We start from the raw sequence: 18388 nt of genomic DNA on the forward strand, positions 1-18388 counted from the left end.
TCTTCATTCACTGTTTTACACATGAGCTGTAGAAATTGCTGGACCCGCTCATGCATCAATTTTATCTGATATATATGACTGATTCCTATGTTCATTAAAAAAATAATAATTTAAAAATAATATTGACAATCAATAAAACTCTCATAAAAAAATGAATTAACAATATGAATGTGTACGTGGCCCACCCAAAAGTGTTTGGAGATTCGCCGCTAGACTTCGGAATAAACCCATTCCTGCATTACAAGTCAAATTTGATGAAAATCAAAACAAAAACATTTTATTTACCACTAACACCATTTCCCTCCTATCAGTTATTTTTCCATTAGCTGAAGGATATAAAACATTGGAACTTACTTTTAACCATTAGCGGAATTTTACTGTATGCTGTCAGTTTAATTACCTTTATTTTTCATTTCCATTTTAATTTATTTCCCTTGCTTTCCCTTTCATTTTGCCCCCCTCTCTCTCTTCCCTCCCGTGCCTCTCACTCCCTCCTCTTCCCTTTCCACGCTGCTTCAGCAACCCAGTAAAGACAAACAGCGCCGTCGTCCAGTGCAAGTGCTTTCCTAAAATCAAAGCTTTAAGTTTTGGGATCGATTCTATATATGGAATTTTAATTCCAGCTTGTGTATGCATGTGGAAGATTGGGGAGGAGGAAGGTGAATCAAGGTTGTTTCCAAGCTCGACCGAGAAGAATGGAAGGTTGTGGGTGAAATTAAGGTGAAATCCGAGAAAACCCTTATTCTTTTTCGGTTTTAAAGGGTACTATAATCTGCACATTTTGTTTATGTTTTGTGTGTTAAAGTATTTTGATTAACATTCTATTGATCTGCTGATATCATGAATACAAACCTAAGTTGTAGTAGCATTGGCAAACCAAATTGGATTGCAGACATGTAAATTACCTGAGGAAATGAGATGATGCCTTTTATTCTCTTTTTGGTCTGAGAGAGGCCTTTGATCACTCTGCTCACTTTCATGTTTTTCCTTGTTGATGGGAGGAAGAGGTTTTATGCGGATACCTATCAAGATAAGAATACAAGCCCAATCATTAATTCAATGAAATATTCTTCTCAACCAAGATTTTTACGTTAAGTTGTGTTTGTCGTGTTTGTGTTATTTTGTATGAAATTCGTTATTTTAATGAATTGTGTCATGTCAAACTAGTTAAGATCCGATAGCTTAATGAGTTCAAAAATTTAAGCCCAAACCCAACCTGTTTGTACCCATTGAGCTCTCTGTCGGAGTGAGTGCCTTTCCAAACTTAGATCAAATGTCTAACATATTTTAAAAACTAATCTTTATATTATCTTTTGGCCCCCGTGGCTTACAATTCAACATAAGTAGGTCTCATGAATGATCAAGTTGTTTTTATTTTTGAGGGAGAGGGAGGGAGGAGAGAGAGAACGTGGAGATGACATGTGGGTGAAGGAAGTGAAAAAACAGTAAAAGAAATTTTTTGTTGTGGAAACTGAAACGTGAACGCAAAATCAAAAAAAACAAATGATAAAGTTGAACACAAAATTATTAAGGGAACTAGATAGAAGAAGACAGAGATGCCATATTTTTCTACGGGGGAGTTGAAGTTATTAAGGGATTTTGTGCATTTACATATTTATGATCTTAGTGGTATATTGATATTGTTACAGAAATAAACATATGATGATGTGTAATTCTAGACATTAGACCAATTTCACGCAAGTGGACTAATACTAATACTGACTTAACAAAATTGGACTTACATCAAGCTTTATCTTTTACAAAGAAAAAAATACAATGAGAAAACAAAAAGCAATTATGTACTAACCGTAATAGATCAATTTTTCCCATAAACTGAGTGACCTTCTGCTTTTGAATGCAAAACGGTTACTGGCTAATGTTCCTAAGGGGATATCCCCATCGTGGTTTGTAGCTATGGTCAATTTTGGGTAACGTTGAATCAAATCCCACGCAATATCTATATATAATACAAGTGTGAAAAGAAAACATTGTAAGTACGTATATAGACAAAATTTGTAACAAAAAAAAAAATCAAACGGGTAGAAGTACCAAATCTTTGGAAACGAAAACCGTCAGAAATAAGTTGAGCGGCGTCAATAACTTTAATCGTTTTGGGTTGAGTAAGGGAATAGAGATAGCGAGCCATTCGCTCCCCTTTTGTTTTCCCTTGGGCCACCACAACTTGAGCCTTCAGAGACCAGCTCGGTAAAATAGTAAGTAAACTGGGGTTCCCTTTAACCATGCATTCAGCTACTTGAACCCTTTCTGGAAACAGACTTGTCAAATAATAAAGAGCTGTGTAACCAAATAAGTCTTGTATTTCCAAGTGCTCCGTTGCCATTAACTCCACCAACTCTTGCATAATGCGCTCGCTGCACCCCGTCGTGATTGCGTAGTGAAGAGCTGTACCATCCAACAAAACTCTTTCACTTCCTGCCTGGGGATGTTGGCGAAGAAGGTTGATCGCATTAACCCAATCATTAGACTTGACATATTTCACGAAAGTTTCTCGGATATGGTTGGCATTGCTCTCAACTGTCTCAACGCTCTCATCATGTTCTGCATGCCATGTTGTTAGTTGCTAAATTTCCCATACTTGCATAAAAATAATTAATTAATACAATTCCTCTTGAAATAAACAAATGGGAAAAAATAATATATAAGAAGGAGATTTCACTCCTAATTAATATCACCGATAATGAACCTAAACGGTCATCATTAATTACTATTAAATAGAATTGTGTACAAAAAGTATGAATTTGTGAGGATACCTCCACTGACACTGCGACCTTCTTCCAATGCCGACTCTAGCGTGTTTGGATACGCTTCGTCAACTGTCTTGTCTGCGGAAAATGAAAATTTTGATTTATCATTCAATTCTTAATTTTCTTGTTCTTTTCCCTTCCTATATACAAACGCCTATGCTTACATGTGAAAAATAATTACAAAATATTTCTCATCAACTTTTCTTGTATGTACGTACCATCATCTATTTCATCTGGTGGTTCATATCCCTTCAACCTCCATGAAAAAGAAAGCCATGCTTCATGGGCCGTGGTATCGTCCTTGATAAACTTGTAAGTATCATTCCCGCAAGAATTATGGATTGCATATAAGGCTTTGGCATCCTTCTTCTTCCAAGCCTTATGTTCTTCCCCTCCTTCAGGAGGTTCCTTAACGGTGCCTTGGACGACGTCCCAAAGATCTTCGGCCAAAAAGTAGGTCTTCATACGAAAACTCCAATCCTTATAGTTCTCACGGTTAAGAACTGTAGAAACAACTGTAGCAGTCATATTCAACCTGCCCATTTATTCAACGAGATTTTATGTTAATAGAGCATATGTGAAAGAAAAAAAATGAAACAAAGTCAGCTGTCTAACACCACTTGAGGAGGGCAAGTGCTATAGTGGAAATCAAGCACCCTTGTGGCCCTCCTCATCCAAATTCAAGGCTCCCTTTTCTCCTCAGAACACCATCTAACTATGCACACACACACACAAAAGACCGACATTACTCTATATAAATGCTAAGAACAAGAGAAGAAATCATAGCATGTGTTTATATTTCGAAAGCAAGGCAATCAACAAGATCCAGGAACAAAAACAAACCAAGGTCCCGATTTGACAAGGAAGAACCTGCAATCCAAAATATAAACAATTTTTAAAATATAAGTCTCCAAAATGGTTACAAGATTTGGAAGATAAAGGAGAGAATGAAATCAAATGAGAGAAGTGGAGAGAAATTTATAAAAACTTGAAAGAATCTCATTCTGACGTGAGATGAGAAATTTGAAAAACCAAGTAAGAATATCATTCTCACAAAAGAAAAAGACCAAAGTAAAGTATAAAATCGGGTAAGGCTTCAATGCTATGTATCATTCAATTTACAAGTGTTTCAGCCGTTAGCTTTGATTTCCACAGTTATTTAGATCTTTTATTTTTAATCTTAGCATTTCATTTTCCATATCATTCATTTTCTTTATCTTTCCTTTTTTGGTCTACTTGTACTCCTCTTTTTACAAATTCTTTTTTACAAGAAACAATAGGTTGATATTTCATTTAGAGTAATGCTAGGGAAAACAAACTTCTAAATCAAATTTTGTAAACCAACTGATGTAGATGTTGATAGTTAAATTATTATTTAAATGTTGATTGACGTGCTTCATGGTGGTGACACATCATTTTGTTTAAAAATTTAGTTCCCCCATCATTCATTATCCTTTTATTTAACATTGCAAACTAATACAAAGGTGTTGATTGGGGACAATGCTCCAGTGACAAGAAAAATGATCTAGTGTGAATTTTCTCAGACAAAGGAACCATAGTAAACCCCTAAATGGCTATCACATGTTCCAAAACAGCACATGCCACTATACTAATATGTTGCAAGATGATAGATGCAACGGATTTCTATTAGTGACCACAAGTCATTGTCGAACAGCGAGGCGCCACCCATACCACAAAACAATGGATGCAACATATTTTTGTATCAATGAGTACAATAAGTCATTGCCAAATAACGAGGCCACATAAAGTTATCGTGGATGAGTGATACCACGTAAATATATCGTTGGTTGATGAGATCATATAACTCATCACTCAAGGAGAAAACTACATCCAGCCAATGCTGTAGAGAAATCCGACAGGCGAGACAACGAAACTCAACTTTAACTACTTCACGAAGGAAAGCACTTGCCCGCTCATTCCAACGTAGGATTAGCACACTCCAGCCAAAGCTACTTGCAATGTCAAGCTCAAGTGGATCTACAACGTCCACGAGTCAAGTTTGAAAACTCGAAAAACATATAAAAATACAAAAATACAAAAATTGCTCACCATCCCCGAAAATAAAATAAACAAATAACTAGAAAATTATATCCCACGTGAAATTGGCGGTACATGTGTGAAAAATATGATAAACATATATGTACAGCCTTCTTGCACACATTTGATTAGTGGAGTGTACTTTGCTCCTCCCATCATGCATACGGCGGTTTGATTTTCTTCTTTTCAGTAAAAGCATCTCTAATAGTATAGGTAATTGAATAGACAAACTCATTTTGATGAGTCATGTAGGTCAAAATTAACTTCAATGGTATAGGCAATTGATGCCCACTCAAAAGTAGGCAATATTTTCTATTTTCACGCATAACTTCTCGTACATCACTCTATATTTCTGATGATCGAATTGAAAAAGTCAAACGAAAACAACAATAAGAATTAAACAAATATGTGAGAAGCTAACACGAGTGTTATAATTTCCTTATTTTTTAATACACTACAAGTAGGGAAATCGAGCCCACAACACTTTTTATAGGCTAAAACCTTTTTGATCACCGTGTATGTTTAAAATCTATTTTAATTACTATGTTTTTTATTTAGTCAAAATGGTCATTGTGTTTTCCAACCCTTACAATCTGAGTCACTTTCTATTAAGAAATATAGTTGCTTACATATTAAAAATGAATTAAAAAATACTAATAATTTTATACAAAGAGTGTAAGATTAGGGTAGTAAAAATTGAATGAAAGGGAACACACAAAGCCACCGGTCTCCTTCCTAGAAAGCAAAAGCAAAGCCTACGATTTAAATATATGACGTATGTGCCCACGTTTTCAGTATATTAAAAAAAAATTTCTAGAGTTTAGATCATAAAACGGACTCGCAACAAATAAAATAACGACGATAATCAAAAAGTGAAAAAGTCAAAAGTGACAAAACTAAAGCGAAGTGCATAGGGTTAGTTATCTCTGAAGGAACTCAGTAACCTGTTATAGCGAACAATTCCAACAAAAGCAAATCCTTTTTTAAGGCAGCTCATTGGCTCCACCAAATCCCAAACAAAACCTGGACACCAAGGAAAGAACCCAAATGAATGAATTCACAGGTCCCACAACTCAGGGAACAAAAAAAAAGACAAAACATCGACCAGAAGATTGTAAAAGCACATACATCCCTTCAAACGGAAGAATCGCAGCACGTTTGCATCTCTTGATTCTAAAGCACATACATGCCTTCAAACTGAAGAATCGCACCACGTTCAACATCACCATCATCATCAATGCTATATCAATTTGTAAGTGAGAGATGTAATGTGCAAGAATCAAAATTATAATGAGAGAATCCACTACGATATATATTGAACTTCTCTTTCCAATTATATTATAATTTTTTGCCTCTTGATTGCTTTTTTTTATTCATTATAAAAATCTACTGATAGCATACTTAATGAAGGGGGGATTTTTTGACCTTTGGCAAGAAATCATTCCGATTGGCTTATGTTCTGTCGATAGCTGAAGCTGAAACGAACAAAAGACATCAGTATATCATAACTGTGTTCGTTAACTACTGTCTACATTATAAGATCGTCTCCACAAGAAAGAGGACAAATTAAATCTGCTAATGAGAAGCAAAAGAACGTAAACAAGCCAAAACTGAAAATCTTAACTAGAAAGCAAAACCAAAGCCTGCTAGTTAGAATTTAGATCATAAAACGCATTTGGAACAAATAAAATGATCACGACAATCAAAAAGGGAACAGAGTCGAAAGAAACAAAACTAAAGTAAATTGTACAGGGTTAGTTATCTCTGCAGAACTCAGTAACCCGTTATCGCAAACATCGCCACAAAAGCAAATCCATTTTGGAGGGCAACTGATCGGCTCCAGCTATTCCCAAACAAAACCTGGGTAAGCACCAAGGAAAGAACCCAAATGAATGAATTCACAGGTCCTACAACTCATGAACAAGAAAAAAACAACATGGACTATAAGATTCTAAAACACTTACATCCCTTTAAACTGAACAATCGCACTAACCCTGTTAGCACTAATATCTTCAAACGTACTGGTGTTCATGCTGGATCTTCAAGAGGAAGATTGACTCCCAATAAAGTTCGTTCCAAAGTAGATTATTAGCAAGTTCCTTTTCCAGCCCTGGAACTTTCCAACCAACGCTAATTCCTAGATTTCCTTTTTATGTTATACTCATATTTTGGGTGAGTATAGGCTCACGGGTATGAGTTATCATACCCTGGGAGTAACAAGAATCCCAAAAGCAGTAATCAAATCCTCCTAGAATCGACGAATTACTTCACTTGACCAGTTCCTTTCCAATCACCTAAAGCTATCTACTCAAATGGGCTCTAAACCCGTAATCAGCCTACGGAGGCGTTACTAATTGACGATGCTATCCGATATCCAGAGACCATTGACTAGTATTTAGTGGTATGATTTCTAATACCGGACATAGATGCTAGTATCTGGGAGTGATACCTTTATGCTAGAATGCTGGTTCACAGTTTCAGGGTAATGAACAATATAAAAATATCTTAAGCGCGTAAATTAGTGGCGCGATTGATAGACTGATTAACAGTGACTACTAGAGCCAGAAAACTAGATCGTGGAAACTTAGGAACAAGCTTTGCAGTAGAATAGTGAACTCGTAGTCGTGTTAACCACACTACCCATTTAGGTAATCGGAACCTCTTCGACTAGTCACTTTTTCGATTACTTTCATAGTCAGATAGTGGAGTCGAAGCTTGGGTAAATTCCCACTGTAGGAGCGGAATGAGTTTGAGAAGCTCACAAAGACCTTGTAGCGTAAGGCGTAGAGAAAAGAAGCAAAACTGTACAATCCGAGAATGTGTACCTTTGGCGTCATTTCTCCAATTCCTTATAGAGCCATCACCAATAGTGAGGTGAGTTACACATCGATCCATTTTATGTACTACACTAGTTCTTCCTTGCATCTTTTCGAACTACAACTGCGTCCTTAAGAGAAGACGGCACGTAAGTTTTATGGAGGGCCCTTGTCGCCCAACCAACCAAATACCTTATTTAGGGAACCTCAAACCTATCCACAAGGCGAAAGGTCGAACCCTAGAGTCGTACCTAGACTTCAACAACTCAGTCGGTTGACAACTAAAACAGTTTGTCCTACTTCGAGTTGTTGTTCTCTCCGATTAACTTTTGGAAACTGAGAGTTCTTTCTTAGCCTGATGAAATTCGTAGTAGTCTTACCAACAAATCTCTCCTCAATTTCTACATCCAAAAATCAAGTGATGGGAACATTGACATTCAGCTTTATACCAATTCCTCAAGTAACCCTTATTAGTTGGTACTTTCTTGGGATGAGACGTATGCCTACCACATCAATCAAGAGTGATGGTAACCCAACCTATGTGAATGGAGATCCCAAGAAGTAGGTGATCATATGGGTAAGAACAAATCACTTGTTGATTGGACGTGCATTATCAATTTATATCAATAACTATATTGAGAGTCTATCCCTATGGTGTAGATAGTGCAACTATTGCAGCGTGTGAGGTTGAACTTATGTTCTTAATGAATACCATAGCCTATATGTAGGTGGTGTGCTTGACTGCAGTGCACACTTGATGGATTCACCTATTTGAGTGTGGGAGTGAGGCTGCTTCCTATGAGAGCTTAGGCAGGTTCTCTAGAACACTCATGAATATCCAAGTGGATGCATAGCCTATTCGCGCCAACCCGCTAGAACAAGCTCAATTTCAAGAATTCAATGTGGGTGGTTAGTCCTATGATTCACATGAAGAAATCTTAGTTCATAGAAAATATAAATTTCACCAAATTTCTATGAGTTACGGCTAACTCATCCTAAGACTGGTTCATAATCCAAAAGACACCAGTTCTGATGCGTTGGATTCTCACTTTCCTTTGGTTCTTCCTTGTCCTCTCATTATACATGTGTTTCTCTAATTCCCTTTTTCTTATGAGTCGATTTGTATTTTGAAATATGTGGGGAATTGTTAGAATTTTAATTGAGTATTTCAAAATACAATTCTTTATTGGTCACTTTAATCCTATTCAATTTATTTTTAAATTCTTAATTCCAGTTTTGATCTGTAAAACTGAAACTGATGCATTAACTCATTTATAACCGTTGGGTTTTAATGGCAAACGTTCTATACTGTTAGTTGGTCTTCATGTATAGCCTACTTTGTCCTATATAATCTTTGAGGCTTATGCCAATTTTGATGATTGAGTAAATATTTCCTTTCCTTCGATGGACAAACCCAACCAAGTTAAAAAAAACAGTCTCATCATCCTCTCCTCTCCTAATCTCTTGTATTATCTCAAATACTATTATAATTTTCACCTTTTATATGCCAAAGGAAGAATCGAGTTGTTCACTCGATCCAAGTATTGTGAGTGTACACTTACGAAGATCATAGATTGTTGTATCTTGGAGAGTAGAGTGTCATAACCTGCTACATAGAGACATTATCTTAAGGGGGCGAAATCTACTTTCAAGGACAGTGATTACACGTCTAAACCTAAAATCTTATTCTAATCAAGCATGGATGAAGAGCATTTCTACTCTACAAAATATAAGTATTTTATTGCATTTGATTCATTTTATTTGATGAATTGTGGTAATCATATTGTGATATACTAATATTATTTTTATGTGATTTGTTGTAGGAGAAGTAGCATCCGTATTGCCAATATTTCCAACATCTTCTTCTTCCAAGCCTTACTTTCTTCATCTTCTGTTTTAGGATGTTCTTGATCTAAAACGTCCCAAAGATCTTTGGCCAACAAGTAGGTTTTGATCCAACAACTCCAATCGTCATAGTTCTTATGATTAAGAACTATGAAAACAACTGTAGTAATCATGTTCAATCCGCCTATTTATTCAACTAGATTTTATGTTCATCCTGCATACGTGGAGAAAAGGCAACAAGGAAGAAAAAGAAACAAAGTCTAACCACTACACTTGGAAATTCAGTTGGGGCAATCTTTAAAAGAGGTAGCGGCGCTATGAGCTTTCTATTTGGTAATTCCCCTACATGTGCAAATAGCATAGCCAAACTTTCTATTTATAGATAAACAATAATGTGATTTCTTTTTCTTTGTCCGTTCGTTTAAGAAAATACTAGCAATTTTCTCCTCTTTTTTTTTTTTTTTTCATTTTAGCCTTTTTACTTGTACTAATTTCGCGTTTATTTTGACTTTTACTTTTATATGAAATATTTGTCAAGCAGTATATCATTTTATGTAGAGCGATAAATAAAACTAAAATGTTTTATTTTAAAATATATTAATAAAAACAAATGCACATATTTTTAGAATATATTAGTGTTATTGCTCAAAAAGGAAAAACAAATGCACATACTATAATTTAAATAAAATAATAATCACCTTATTGTGTTTTAAGTCGAGAAAGATTTATATAAAACGAGAGATTTTTCTAATAAGGTATTCAAGTGGTACTTTGCATGTCATAATACAAGTAAAGAGAATGATATATATTTTTGTATCTCTTATCTCATTTTATGACACGTAAAGTATCTGCTTGAATATCAAACACTTACAAAATTTCTCACAATACATCATCATAATGGCATGGCGTGCTAATATAATAAAATAGGAGTAAATTTTATTCTAATGCCTTTATTTTATTAACACAAAATGTAAGGTAGTGTTATACCGAAACCTTTTCAGCAGCGCTGTCCGCTTTCTAATTGATAATTACCCTGCATGTGCATATAGTTTAGCCGAAACTTTTCTACGGATAAAAAAGAGAAATAAAAAAGAAAGAAAAATAGATAATAAGAAAAAGTTTTTTCTTTGTATGCTCGTACATAGTAAAAGATCAGCAATTAAAAAAACTTGGCAAAATGCCAAGAAATATACAAATTTATATAGTTTGAATAAATATTAACAACCTTCTCCCTTATCTTTTTATCTCATGTATATTTTAATTATGTGTTGTCCTTCTTTATTGGTCCGCATGTACAATTTCATTATTTAAAAACCAGAGCCTTATCTTTAAGCCAAAAAGTCCACATGGTCACCATCATTTGTATTTGAAAACTTTAAAAACGAAAATTAGTGTTTTCCTCTTTATTGGTCCGCATGTCCTATTCCTTTATTTAAAAATCAGATCCTTATTTTAAGCCAAAAGGTCCAAATGGTCACCATCATTTGTATTTGAAAACTTTATAAAATATAATTATGTGTTATCCTTCCCAAAAGTCCAAATGGTCACCTCAAAATTATAATTATGTGTTATCCTTCTTTATTGGTCCACGTGTACTACTCATTTATTTAAAAATTAGAGCCTTATCTTTAAGCCAAAAAGTCCAAATGGTCACCATCATTTGTATTTGAAAACTTTAAAAATTATAATTATGTGTTATCCTTCTTTATTGGTCCGCATGTACTATTCCTTTATTTAAAAATCAGAGTCTTATTTTAAGCCAAAAAGTCCAAATGGTCACCTCAAAATTATAATTATGTGTTATCCTTCTTTATTGGTCCACGTGTACTACTCATTTATTTAAAAATTAGAGCCTTATCTTTAAGCCAAAAAACCAAATGGTCACCATCATCTGTATTTGAAAAAACTTTAAAAAATTATATCGCAAGTGAATTATTTTTTTTTTGTCTAACAATAGATTTTATAAAATTAAATGTTGGATTATCAAATAACAGGATTTGACCTTATGTTATCATATAAGAAATCAACATCTTTCTAGAACTATTGTAAGGAGCCACTATCGCACTGAAATTCTTGGTTATATGAAATACTTGTTACATGACATATTATTTTAAGATAAATTATATTTTACTTCAAAGACAGACCTACTCCAACTTTAGGAGTAAAACTCAAATTTTAGGTTTAAAATTTACTCCAACTTAACTTTTGGGGCAAATATGAGTTCAAACTGAAAACTCATTTCTAGGCCAATTTAGCTTGGATTTCCCCTGAGTTAGTGGGGCTGACCCACTATGTATGTATGTTTTTTTAGTTTTATATTTACAAATTCATTGAATCTAATTGTTAAGATTTAATTTGATTAAATTCAATGGTAAAAAAAAAAAAAAAAAAAAAAATCTAACTGTCCAAATTTAAATCCAACAGCTAAAGTAATTAAAAATATTATTTGTGTGACATCCCACATCGCCCAGGGGAGTGATCCTTATATGTATATTCCAATCTCTACCTAGCACGAGGCCTTTTGGGAGCTCACTGGCTTCGGGTTCCGTAGGAACTCCGAAGTTAAGCGAAAAGGGGGCTAGAGCAATCCCATGATGGGTGACCCACTGGGAAGTTGCTCGTGAGTTCCCAAAAACAAAACCGTGAGGGAATGGTAAGCCCAAAGCGGACAATATCGTGCTACGGTAGTGGAGCGGGCCCGGGAAGTGGTGTCGCCCGGGCGGGCCGGGATGTGACAATTGGTATCAGAGCCAATCCCTGGCCGAAAATGTACCGACGAAGACGTCGGGCCCCTAAGGGGGGTGGATTGTGACATCCCACATCGCCCAGGGGAGTGATCCTTATATGTATATTCCAATCCCTACCTAGCACGAGGCCTTTTGGGAGCTCACTGGCTTCGGGTTCTGTAGGAACTCCGAAGTTAAGCGAGAAGGGGGCTAAAGCAATCCCATGATGGGCGACCCACTGGGAAGTTGCTCGTGAGTTCCCAAAAACAAAACCGTGAGGGAATGGTAAGCCCAAAGCGGACAATATCGTGCTACGGTAGTGGAGCGGGCCCGGGAAGTGGTGCCGCCCGGGCCGGGATGTGACAATTTGTGTGTTTTATATTATTTCGTAGTGTTCCACGAGTTTCATGGTGTCAGTTTAATAACTTTCAATATTTATCAGAATCTAAATATTTTTATATTAAATGTTCATAAAATTAAATTAGGATAGTCTTCATAATTTAATATTTTTAAAAAGTTACTTTAAAAAAAAAAATTATCCTATATTCATTATCTAATAATCTCAAGTTAAAAATTTAACCTATAAAGTTTGGAGTAGAAAAACTGTACTTGAGTTAAAATCTAAATTTTTTAAGTTTCAATCCAAAAGTTAGAGATGATCTTAAATAAAATTTAATTTCATTCAATATTTTTAAATGATTTCAATCTCATATATAAATTTGTATTAAATTGCAAATTCATATATTTATTAGTTAAATGGTTGATTCGATTGTCAAGTGATAGTGTGACAGCTGCAAATCTTACTATTTTACTGATATGACACAGTTCATAATATACCACATAAGAGTAAATATGAATTTTTATTTTTATTTTTATTTATAAAAAATGTTGAGCTAAGAAGGAAAAATAATAAGAATGTTTAACAAAATACTTCAGGTACTGTTCATTTTTAACGAAAAATCACATTTATATATTTCTCCGATACTATTTATTATACTTTTAAAAATAACTTTTCATGAAAATGATCTTTTGAATTTTTCGTTAGTTTATCTAAAATAATATGCCACGTTGGTCCACTCTTCCCCTTCTATCTTTCCTTTCCTCTGGTATTCCTTTCTCACTTTCACACTGCAACAGCCAGCACCGGCTGTGACACTGCTCACCATTTTCCCGGATCTCTGCTGCCTTCCCTTCCCCTTTCCAAGATCCCATGTACCAATCAAATCCTTCTCCATTTCGTTTTTCAATTTTTTCAAAATTAATTTCACAAATTTTTTTTTAACGATCACCCATATATAATCCTAACATCTATCATATTAAAAAATAAAAATAAACTTCTCCCCACTCCTACTTCTCTCTCTTCCCCTCTCTCATTCCATTTTAAAAATAAAAACAAAAAATATTCACACATATATTTTTGTGTATTGGCATATGCTAGTTTGTAATTAATTTGTAATTATGTATAACTAAAATGATTTAAAAGTAATGTATTAGGGTACAGTTACACCCAAACTTGAAACCGTACTTTATCCATCATTTTATGTGAGCAAGATATAAAACGGAAATGTTTTTTTTGAAGAATATATTAATAAAAAGCAAATTGCACAGATTTTCACGATGCATTAGTTTTATTGCTCAAAAAGGAAAATTCAATACACATACTGTAATTTAAAAATAAAATTGTAATAATGTTCCTTGAATTATGACTCAATTAGAAAAATAACCTCTGCATTAAAAATTTATTAGATTTTATCCTGAATTTGACAAAATGTTGAGCAAAAGTACTGCCTAACTCTGTTTATTTTCCTTCCATATTCTGATTACCTGGCATGTGCGCGGGATCCACAATGATATTTTTTTTCATTTTTAATGGAAGTATTATTGGGATTTCAAAAATCTCATTTTATATTTCTTACAAATGTATTTTTCTTTTCTAATATAGAAAATTTTAAGGATATAATAAGATTTTTGTCATGCTCATAACAATTCTTATTTTTAATTACATAAACCTTCTAAATATTTTGGAAGAAAAAAAAAATCAACTCAGTAGGCACTCAGTAAATAACCATAGCTTCCGCGAGAGAGAAGATCCGGAATAATGAGGCCGATGACGATGAACTTTTTCGGCGATGAAATCAAACCTCCCCTCAGTCCAGTGGGTGCTCCATAGCCATATCCCACCATTTTCGTAATCCTCCCCTCAGCCCACCCACCCCACTTCCATGAAAACAAACAAAATCATGAAATATGGATGTAATTCTGTGGATTTGTAATGGGTTGGCTGCAGTGCTAGTTGAGGAAGGGGTCTGGCTGGGTTGCAGCCTGCAGTTTTTGATTGGGGAGAAGCAGGTTGTTGGCAGCTCGTTGGGCTGAGGGGGAGAAGACAACAGCGAAAAAGGTTATACGGTGGTGGGTTGTAAGGTATTAATTAGTTCTCATGATAAAATGCAAATTATGTATTCTAGTCCACAAGTGTGGATCCCATGCACAGGCCATATAATCAGATCGGATTGAAAGTAAACAGAGCTAGGCTCGAGGATCATTGCTCAACATTTTGTCAAATTCAAGAACAAAATTTAATGAAATTTTAGTTCAGAATTTATTGCTCTAATTAAGTTATAATTCAGGAATTATTGTTACAATTTTATCTAATTTAAATAAGATAATAATCACGTGATTGTGTTTAAGTCAAGAATATGACATGAGATTTTTTTTTGAGTACAATGTATTCAAGCGACACTTTAAATGTCATAACACAAGTAAAGAAATGATATTTTTTTCGTACACCTCTTCTTATTTTATAACACGTAAAATATCCACTCAAATACCAGACACTTACAAAATTTCTCATATGATACAGTTATTGTTATAGTGACATTGCATGTTAATACAATAAAATATAAGGAAAACTAATAAAAAGATTAATTTTTTTTTTTTAATTTTAATAAAAAATAATAAATACATGTGTAGTGAATAGTACCAGAAAAAGGTAAAAAATATGATTTTTCGTTAAAAGTGAACAATAACAAAAATATTTCGTTAAAATTTCTATATATAATATATGTGTAAATTTTTATTTTAATATCTTTATTTTATTGACACAAAACGTTAGGTTAGGTTGTTATACCTTAACATTTAGTTGTTGTCTAGTCACACCAACAAAACTCTGACGAAATTAGTAGAAAATGTGATGACGTACACACTAGCCGATAATGTTTAGCTTAGTCGTTATGTCCCACCTTTACACACCCTAGAATTCTCCACAACAGTGAATTCATATGGATGATCGAGTCCATGGTCAGCCTAAAAGCCAGGAGAAAGCTTGGTTGCTGAAAAAATCAGCAGCAGCTTATGCTGCTAGTGAATCAAGGATGAATATGTGTTCAAGTATTTTATTTTTTAATCACAATTTAAACATATGTCAACCCTTAGCAGCAAGAATTGCTGCTGATTTTTCAGCAGCCAAGCTCCATTCTAAAAGCAATGAAAAAAGAACAAAGGCAAATTTTCTTGAGGATTCATAAAGCATGGTCCACAAGCTGTCCATTTTCTAAAGGCAAAGTATATTGTATACGAAGAATGGTGTCGTCGAGTGATTGATAATTTTCCTTTAAACTAAGTATTAGGACGTCTCTTGAAAATGTGTCCCTTGTTCCCACCCACAATTAGACTTTGCATTTTAGATTCAACCCGTTAATCCGACTCATTCATATGTTAAAATTAGCATTTGAGTGAATGCTTATTGGATCGGGTTGGTAATAGGTAAACTCTTAATAACGGGTCATTTTGGTCAACAACCAACATCCGTTAATCCCGTTTAAATAATTTTTTAAATAACAAGAAATCTCTCAAAATTCATTCAAATCTTTAATCAAAATCCATAAGATTCCTTGAAAATCCATTTGAAAGTTGTAAGGATTCAACAATTTGTTGAAATCTATCACTTAAAAAAGTCTTTTAAAATCTTCAAAAATTCAAATTAACTACACCCTCCTATATAATTGACAAACTATAAGGTGTTGATCCACATGTACCATTCCCTTATTGAAAAATTACAACCTTATTTTTAAGCCAAATAGTCCAAAACACGAAAAATAGTCACCATCATCTGAATTTTAAAACATTAAAAATTATATCCCTTGTGAATGTTTTTGGTATTAATAATTTTTTTATTTATGTAAAACTTGTCATCATATTATGTATGTGGAGCCAGAAATATGGAAAAGGATCCTCGCCAGGTCTTTTTCCTAGAGATCCTAGGGATCTCGTGATCTCACTCATTTATCCTATATCGTACGGTCAGTTTTCATTAGATACTATTTATATTTAATTTTTAATTTTAAAATGATTTATGACCACACGATGTACGATGAACAAATGAGATCACAAGATCCCTAGGAAAAGGATCCGACGAGGATCATTTTCCCCATAAATATAACTGAGATATTTTAAAATATATTAAAAAAAAAAGAACAAGTGCACATATATTACTATTTAGATGAAATAATAAAGAGAAGATTCTCGACAAATCCTCTTGGTGAGGATTTCAGGAATCCTACAATCACATTCATTCATCATGCATTGTGAGATCAGTTTTCGTAAGGTACTGTTTGTATTTAATTTTAAATTAAAAAATTATAATAAATTCTGACCGCATAATGTACAATGAACGAATATAATTTGAGAATCTTCAAAATTCTCACAAAGAGAATCCAACGAAGATCCTCACTCGAAATAATAATCAAATGATGTTGTTCAAGTCAAAAACTATTTATATGATATGAGATAATATTCTAAGCATAAGGTATTCAAGCGGTCTGTCAAAACACACATTGAAAAAATAATATATATTTTTGATAGAGAATTGTTATTGGCACTCCAAAATTCTCATTGTATACTCCAAACTTTATATATTTAGAAAGAAAAATACCCTTGTAAGGAGTGTAGAATGAGATTTTTGGAGTGCCAATAACACTTCCCATTTTGATATCCTGTGAATTATTTTATAATACATAGAGTACTCGCTTGGAGGAGAAAAACTTGTGTGGGGCTTGGTTTGCCATTAGACTTCGTTGAGTGACACTACAATCCACTCAAAATTCTCCACTTGGCAAGTCTTAAATATAATCTTTTATCATTCTTTTAGAAAATTATTATTGTCACTCCAAAAATCTCATTTTGCACTCCAAACTTTCTATAATTAGAAAGAAAAATACATTTGTGAGGAGTGTAGAATGAAATTTTTAGAGTGCTAATAATAATTCCCTTCTTTTATATTTAAAATTTTTATAATTAATTTTTAACTAATTCATATATTATATATATTAACGTTATGTTTCCCTTTTTTATTTCTTTCCCCCTATTTTTTTTCTTCCCCACCGCCACCCCCCCCCCCCACAACAAAAAAAAAACTTTGTTTTGCCGTAGGCCTTGGGTTTCAGTACTCCTTCCCCTTTCTTTCTTTCCTTGTTTCATTTCTTTCTTTCTTAAAAAAAAAAAAAAATAGTTCTGCACCCACTCAATTTTATCATGGAAAGCAACCAAAAATCTGTAAGTTTCTTCTCTTTCTTTATAGAATAGTTGCTTTGATCATGTGACAAATACAGCAGATACAGTGCAAATCAAATTGTACTTGTTAGTTTGAAATGTAGTATCAAAGCATAAAGCATCTTCAAAGCAATCATAGTCTAAGACCTGTCATCTCTCCAAAAAGGATTTGTCATCCGATTCAGGTGGTCCACTTGTATCGAATAGAAAAATTTGGAATCCTTTGCTTGCCTTTCCTTGAAATGATTAAACAAACTTTGTGCATCTCCTCCTTCCATCGTGGGTTATTTATATCACATGATCAAAGCAATTATTGTATAAGGAAAGAAAAGAAACTTACAGATTCTTGATTGCTTTCCATGATAAAATTGGAATGGGTGCAGATTTTTTATTTTTTTTTAAAGAAAGAAACAAAAATAGGGGAAATAAAAAAGGAAACATAACATTAATATATATAATATATTAATTAGTTAAAAAATCATTATAAAAATTTTAAATGTAAAAGAATGATAAAAGATTATATTTAAGACTTACCACGCGACGCATTTTGAGTGGATTGTAGTGTCATTCAGCGAAATCCAATGGCAAGCCAAACCCCACACAAGTTTTTCTCAACAGTTAGAAAGATAGT

The 18388-nt window shown here is 33.8% G+C and overlaps 1 protein-coding gene across 1 annotated transcript; it reads right to left on the bottom strand.

The window, feature by feature from the left end:
• Positions 1-559: 559 nt before the first annotated feature.
• Positions 560-13445, bottom strand: LOC137709211 (uncharacterized). Its single transcript, XM_068448314.1, has 6 exons — positions 13288-13445; positions 2984-3300; positions 2782-2843; positions 2050-2581; positions 1808-1957; positions 560-1022 (listed from the first exon to the last, which is right to left on the bottom strand). The coding sequence occupies exons 1-6, from the start codon at positions 13443-13445 to the stop codon at positions 853-855; spliced, it is 1389 nt and encodes a 462-aa protein (XP_068304415.1). The 3' UTR covers positions 560-852.
• Positions 13446-18388: the final 4943 nt, after the last annotated feature.

This window comes from Pyrus communis, chromosome 11 (assembly GCF_963583255.1).
Source record: "Pyrus communis chromosome 11, drPyrComm1.1, whole genome shotgun sequence".
NCBI lineage: Eukaryota > Viridiplantae > Streptophyta > Magnoliopsida > Rosales > Rosaceae > Pyrus > Pyrus communis.